We start from the raw sequence: 7,296 nt of genomic DNA on the forward strand, positions 1-7,296 counted from the left end.
ACAAAAGCTAACCTACCGAAATTATAAGCCGCGCCGATTTTTATTATTTATGATTTTCCCTTGATCCATACAAACACTTGTCTTTAATTATACCTTATATAAGACACACTTATTATTTTTCATTAAACTTTATCAAAATAAAGATTCCACAGAGATAAATTCTACTTATTATATCAAAACACAGACGTATGTGTTGTCCGCATAGTCGTTACGTCGGCTAAACACGCTTTGCGTGTGAAGCCGCATAGGCGTTACAACGGCAAAACGCGCTTTACGTGTGAGCCCGCACTGCCGTATGGAGAATTAAGAAAACACGTAAAACGTGTGCGGCCGCACAGGCGTTGCGATCGAAAAAACACACCCGTATGTGTTTTCAGCAGTGATCGTGTTAATTGAAAACTTAGAAATGAATATTCATAAGAAAATCGGAAATATTTTGTCTAAGTAATTCCTTCGCATTTAAAAGTATACTTAGCTGTTTTGTTTTTCTTTGATGGCTGTGGTAGTACTATTTATAAAAATCTTAAACTTTCGTGTTCATTCCCCTCTATTGCCCTATTTATCTTTATAAAGTATAATTTAATTATTTGGGAAAGTGTGTTAATTTAATTTTGAATTGCTTATTTCAGTCTTAAAGGTATTTTTGTTAAAATTTAGAGTCTCATAAACCAAATTGAAAATATTTATGATTATTTATAGGTACAGTCGACAGCACGTCAACGTAAACACTGTGGTATCTTACGTAGTTGCGACTTTGCAACGAAAATGTATAGTGCTGTCGACTGTACATTGTTTATTTCCATGTTAATCGAGGCTGATGATTATTATTATGTATCTATAAATGTTGATCCCTGTGATATGTTTTTTGTTACTATGTATGATGTGCATCTGTGGTTTCGTAAATGTAATGTTCATGTGTGTACAAGTTATGCCTCTTTTTTTTTAAATAGATATGAACTAACATTACTTTATTTAGAGCTAACTAGAGGACCTCATCCTATGAAAAAAAACGTGAAGTTTGAAAACACCAGACAGGGCAACGTATTTTTTAAATGCATTCTGTATGTCACTGACACCCGTCATTGATTGAGAGCAACCAAATAACTGAATATGGTAAAAATACATCGGAAGTCTCATAAAAATCCATGTATGATCTGGCAAAATAATGACAACTCGAATACATAGATTTATGATAAAAATGAGGGATCTTAATTTCACATTTACCCTTTAACAGAGTTCTCATTCATTGATTAGTGTTTTCTTTTGTTATTAATTACAATGAACTTGTACTTAAATAAAGGGCATAACTTGTACCTTACTTCTTTACTAAATATTTGGTTAAAATGTCATGAAAATATTTTTATATTTTTACCAAAAACATTCCAAAATGTATTGTCTAATGTCATTATGTATCCTCTGCCATGTGCAATAAAATAAAAACACACACAATAAATTAAAGTAATTTTATTTTATGCATAACATCCTAATAAAACAAAATGAGTTACATAATAGGTAGGTAAGGGCCCTTTCACACAGGCAATCTCAGGCTTACAAACAATATTTACCAAATTGGTTCACCAAAGCGTAGCACACTTTTTTCTTGAGTATCCAATTCCATACCCATTTTCTTTCTCATATAAAAAATAGTACAGTCTCTGTTAGTGCAGAGTACTTCTTCATGGAGACTTCCTTGACATCTTTGACATTCTGTCCAGAGCCTTGAAAATTTTTCTTGTAGTTGCCTCAATTTGAATATCTCTGTGATGTAAAGCTGACCTTCTTTATCCAAACAGTGGTTGCACAAAGCTTTTTTCGAATCACTAGGCATGACTACTTTGCATCCAATGCATTTTTCTTTTTTCAAAGTAAAGGCTGCTAAGGCACCTACTTTTGAAGTTACCATGGCTTTTGTTCTTGTATGTTCTCCTTTTAGAAGAAGTGATTCTGCTTTGTCACCAAGTATGGGTTCAAATATTCTCAAAAGTGGTTTAGAAAGTTGATTCTCCAAGTAGTAGTTAAAATCAATAGGTATACTATTCTCCAATACATAAATGGGATCTTCTGCTTTCATGTAGGCTGGTGTATTTTTAGCAGCACAACACAATATATATGGAACTCTGTCACCAAGTTTAGGAGCTGTACCTGCATCACGTTTCTTCATTTTATTAGCCAATTCCACATGAGCTTGTTTTGCAGCATAATCATTCTTTGTCAGTTCTTTAGTAATAACTAGCTGGGATATATCAATGCGATTGCACAGTAAATCTGAAATAACTTGTTTTGCATAGTTCACTGCTCCATCTGGATCTCTATCTATCAATAGCTTTTGGAGACAAGTACTCATCATATTAGAAACCAGAGGACAGTTGTCTCTTCTGACAGTTTCAATACCTTTGCAGTCCATTTTATCATATTTATCAGGTCTTGTAAAATATAGGCCAGCATATCTTTTTTTATTTATGAGCAAATATGGGTAGTACACTTTTTCAAATTCTAGTTTTATGGGCTTTACAAATTTTGATGTCACAAATTCAGCAGCTTCCCGGCCCAACTCCATGCTCTCTTCAAGGGTTTTGACACCAAATTTAACCATAACAGAATCAGTATCACCATAGATAACAACAGCATCTTCTTTATATCCATTTGCTTTTGTGTATTTTTTCTCTACTTCAGACTTGGTGAATTCTATCATAGTTCTACCATAGGCTGTGACACTGCCTGATATTTCAAGGCATGGTAACTTGCCAACTTGTGCCCCTGTGAAACCATACACAGAATTAGCACTTATTTTTAATGCTAGCTGTCTACCATCCAGTACAGATCTTTTAAATGGATCTTTTTCATCTTTCAAATCTGCTTTAGCCTTTTTTCTAGCAGCAAGCAAGGACTCCAAAATTTCTGGTAACAACCCTTTTCTTATATTGGCCTTTACAAACATGTTTTTAGATGGAGTGGTAGTTATGTCATCTGCATCAAGATCTTTCTGCATATTTGCTGGTAGAAGGGTAGTATAGCATAAATTATGGGCCATCATAATACTTGGGTACAAAGAAGCAAAATCCAAAGTTGATATTGGATCAGCATAGTACCCTTTCCTTGGTTCAATAACAGTGGCACCTTCAAATTGATCATCTGAACCTGTGCCTTGATAAGCTGGCATCAAATAACCAGCATCTTTAGCTTTTCGTAATAATTGACTGACTACTTTGATTTGTTGACCTCTTGTAAGTAAACAAAGCAGTGGAACTCCTGTCACTCTGGCCATTTCCATATAATTAACAATGCACATTAGTTTATTTAATAACTTCAGTGGTAAATAAGCGTCTTTTAAACAATACATAGCTAGTCTTCTTCGGGTCTGTTCATTTTCATTTTGCAAGTCTGAAATAATACTATGATGTACATCTTCCTTTTGCTCCTGCAGGAAGTGGTAACTGACAGCATTCAGTGTATATGATCTTAGTTTGTAGTCTCTCACAAGAACTAAAAGTAAATCAAAAGGAACCCTTCCTTCAAAATTAATGCTTTTATTTTCTCTACGACCCATTTGCTTGGACTGGAGTATCGAGTCTTTTATTACAGATTTTATGTTTTTGATTCTTCCTAAAAAGTCAAAATTATTGATCTTTAAATGTTTGGCTCTGTTGATAAGATAAGGCCAGTCAAAATTGCTGATATTATAGCCAGTTATAATGTCGGGATCCAATTCACGGAAGAAATCTGACCACTTAGCCAACATTTCTGACTCAGACTGGAAGCTTAGTACTTGAGATCCCACTATGGGGGCACATGTATTCAATGTGAATACATTTCTTAAATATGGTTCTAATTCACCCTGTCTGATAACCATTGACGCAATTTGTATGACAGGATCATGATTTGGTTCTGGAAATACACCTTTTCTGCCTGCACATTCAATATCAAAGCTTAATATACGAATTGGTGCTACTTTAGACCATTCTCCTTCAGGTTGATGAGAAATAAATGCATTCCAAGCAACATCTACCTCAATTTGGCACCTGGACTCTGGTTTTATTGGTGTATTTTTTGATCTCAATGTCCATTTTCCTTCTGGTAATTCAATCCAACTGCAGCCAACCACAGAAGTATCTACCATGAATCTAATGTCAAAATCAATATTAGTTTCATAAAAAGATGGGTCCATCAAACCAAATGATGTTGGTTGTTTGTGAATTAGTCTCCGTGATGCTGCAATCAATTTCGGTAATGCAACAGACACTCTTGCAAATACTATATCATTATCTCCTTTATAGTACATAATAGAACGAGCTTTGACCAATCTTACTTCCAGAACACACTCTCTAATATTATCTTTGTTCAGACGCAAATCTTCTAGAAGTGCATTATTCAGAGTGTTTTTCAAATCAATACAAGAAGCTTCCGTGAAATTAACAGGTACAGTTACATAGAAATAGGGTGAGAATCCATGAACATGGCAACATACTGAGTTACCTTCCATTGTAACACCATACATCCTCATGATAGGGACTGGGCATATCTGTGATCCAGACATTCCTTGGATAGGCTGCCCATTGTAATGGTCGATATCCAATTGTTGAAATACTAACTTTTCTTTCTTGGGATCAAAATCAGGTGGCGGTGGTCTGCTCCATTTCATATTTGTTGTTTGATTTTCTGGCCCCTCACCACAGATTGTTTGCGAGTCAAACTCGCATTCCATTCCAGCGAGTTGCTCTTCAAAACTGCATGGCGTGTCATTATCTTCGACGTCATCGTGCGATTTGAATCTCTTTGGTGGCGGCCCTTTGGATTGTTTTCTTTTGTCCATTGTTTATGTACCTGATCCGTGAATACTGGTGAAAACAATTAAAAAGATGTTTTGATTGATAAACAATGTCATGTAGCTTTCCCGCCAATAACCTGGAATGGAATGAAAAAAAGTTCATTTTTTATCAAAGAATAACATAGGTGCTATACTTTCTGTTTAAAGAAATATGCCACAATTATTTACCTGAATGAATATTCGGAAAAACATCAAGTTACGTTGGTAAATTGGGTAATAATTTTCATTCAAAGTAAGAGAAATACTAACTCGCCAGCCGGCGGCAAAACTGTTATTTATTTTTGACAGTGACAGAACAGAACAAAGTGACATTGACAGCTGACAGTGATAGTTTTTTGATAGGAGGAAAAACAAAGGCATTATGGTATACAGCCAAGTCTTCAGTTTTTAACCTTTTCATCGCCATGTTTATCTTCTACATGTTACGGCTAAAGATAGGTGTGAACATAAACTTAAGATTAGCCGGCTAAACTTAAGTTTAGCTTCGAGAAGCAGCTAAAGTTCGGTAACATGTTAGTTTGCGTCATGATATTCCATCTTTAGCCGGCTAATGTGCACATTAGCCTAAACGATACGGCTAAAAATGTATTCGATGGGCGCGCCAGGCCGGCGGAGGGCTAGAGGCGGCGGTGGGGAGACAAAGAATAGCTCCATATTATTTAACAATTGTGACTAGATATTGTTTTAAGTAATTAACACTGAAGAAGTTTTATTTTGTTTTATTTTGTAATTTTAAATACTACCTACAGGAGATTCTGTAATGACCAAATGGTTCCTTATTATTTTATTTTAATGATTAGGTACCTAGATATTGTTTTAAGTAGTTAATATTTTGTTATTGTAATAATTGTAATTTTGAATACCTACATAGGTACATAAAAGTATGTGTAATGAAAGTGATTATTTTTTAATAAAGTTTTCGTGTCAAAATAGTAAACATTATTACATTGTTTCCTTTTCCATTTCCTTCTACATTTTTAGCCAAGGGCCTGCGGTTACACTTAAGTTTAGCCGGCTAAAGATAGAAGAAACTAACATTAACACCTCGTCGAAGATAAACTTAAGTTTAGCAGGCTAATCTTAAGTTTATGTTCACATCTATCTTTAGCCGTAACATACATATAATATAAACGTTTCCGTGCCACACGCAACGCCAAACAGCGCCATATTCAACAAATAGATTTGCGTTTCTATCATACTTTTTGGATTTCTTTCTCATTAGGTTTTCAATTATTTATTTCTTCACCGATAACAGCGCCGCGCCACCTACCGGGTTATAAGCCAGGAACATTGAAATATCCAACATCAACCGAATCGATCCAGCCGGTTATGAGGAGATAATGTTAGCCTATTTGACAAACACACGCACAGAAGAATAAAATGTAGTTTGACTGTGATAAACGCTTTTAGCGGCTTTAAAAACTCCGTGGTTCTAGGTACACGGTACAAGTAGAGCGACTTTTCCACGTAAAAAGCTCTAATGCTGTTACTCATCTAATTGTTTTGTAGTTAAAAATTAAAATTAGGCTATCAGGCACGTCATTCGACATTCTCGGAAGACTTTGGTAGCTGGACTAAATGACTTACCGATAGGATTCGGGATGAGTCCTCGATCTAATTATATCCCAGACATGACGAATCGCTTATCGCGCCTCCCATTAACAAACTAGGTGCCGACAATGTGGCTTCATTCAGTTACTGACAGTGAATTAACCACAAAATTTTAACGTAACTTGTTAATTACCACTTGGTAACAACAAACAATGAATCATAAATTAGTATGCGTACCTATGGCACGGTAGTTTTATACGTGGATTAATGACTAAAATTATGATATAGGTAAGTTATTTAAAAAAATAGGTACCTACTTATTTTCAGAGTCAAGAAATTATACACTTTAGGTACCTACCTACTGAGGACCATCAGTTAATTAAGCTTTCATTCATAAATCGATTTTATGTGTCCCCCACCTACTAGATAGACTAGATAGTATTCATTCATCCATTCCTAAGCTTTATTAATAATGTTTATTAATTCGCATGAGTGAGTACTGAGTAGTGTACCTACCTACTGGTGTAATATTTCATATTGTAAATATATCATGTTTTATTGCCATTTTATTGCTCAGTTGACGGAAACTGTTCAGGAAGTAATCGGCAGATTGATAAGGGTAATAATAATATTTGTATAGAAATGTTCCATATAAAGCGCAATTATAATCCAAGTACATACTTAATATGCGGCTTAGTAAACATCTAGAATTAGGCAGAACTAAATTAATTACAAGATTTGATAAGCTTTACTGATAACCTAGATAACTTGTTCACACATTCAGAGTTTACAATGATTTTTAGATTTTTACCTTCATGTAAGGTAACTAAACAGTTCTAGTAGGTATTTAATTTTAGTGTCTCATTTAGTTAGGCACTGATCCCAAAACTTACGAATTCCGTGGGATCGAATTACCTAAA

General features: G+C 34.8%; 1 protein-coding gene across 1 annotated transcript; it reads right to left on the reverse strand.

Moving 5' to 3' along the window:
* Positions 1-1,448: 1,448 nt before the first annotated feature.
* LOC135071770 (DNA polymerase delta catalytic subunit) lies at positions 1,449-5,096 on the reverse strand. The gene is made up of 2 exons (XM_063965570.1): positions 4,994-5,096; positions 1,449-4,902 (listed from the first exon to the last, which is right to left on the reverse strand). The coding sequence occupies exon 2, from the start codon at positions 4,808-4,810 to the stop codon at positions 1,562-1,564; it is 3,249 nt and encodes a 1,082-aa protein (XP_063821640.1). The 5' UTR covers positions 4,811-4,902; positions 4,994-5,096; the 3' UTR covers positions 1,449-1,561.
* Between the last annotated feature and the right edge of the window lie 2,200 nt (positions 5,097-7,296).

Source organism: Ostrinia nubilalis, chromosome 5, assembly GCF_963855985.1.
Source record: "Ostrinia nubilalis chromosome 5, ilOstNubi1.1, whole genome shotgun sequence".
Lineage (NCBI taxonomy): Eukaryota > Metazoa > Arthropoda > Insecta > Lepidoptera > Crambidae > Ostrinia > Ostrinia nubilalis.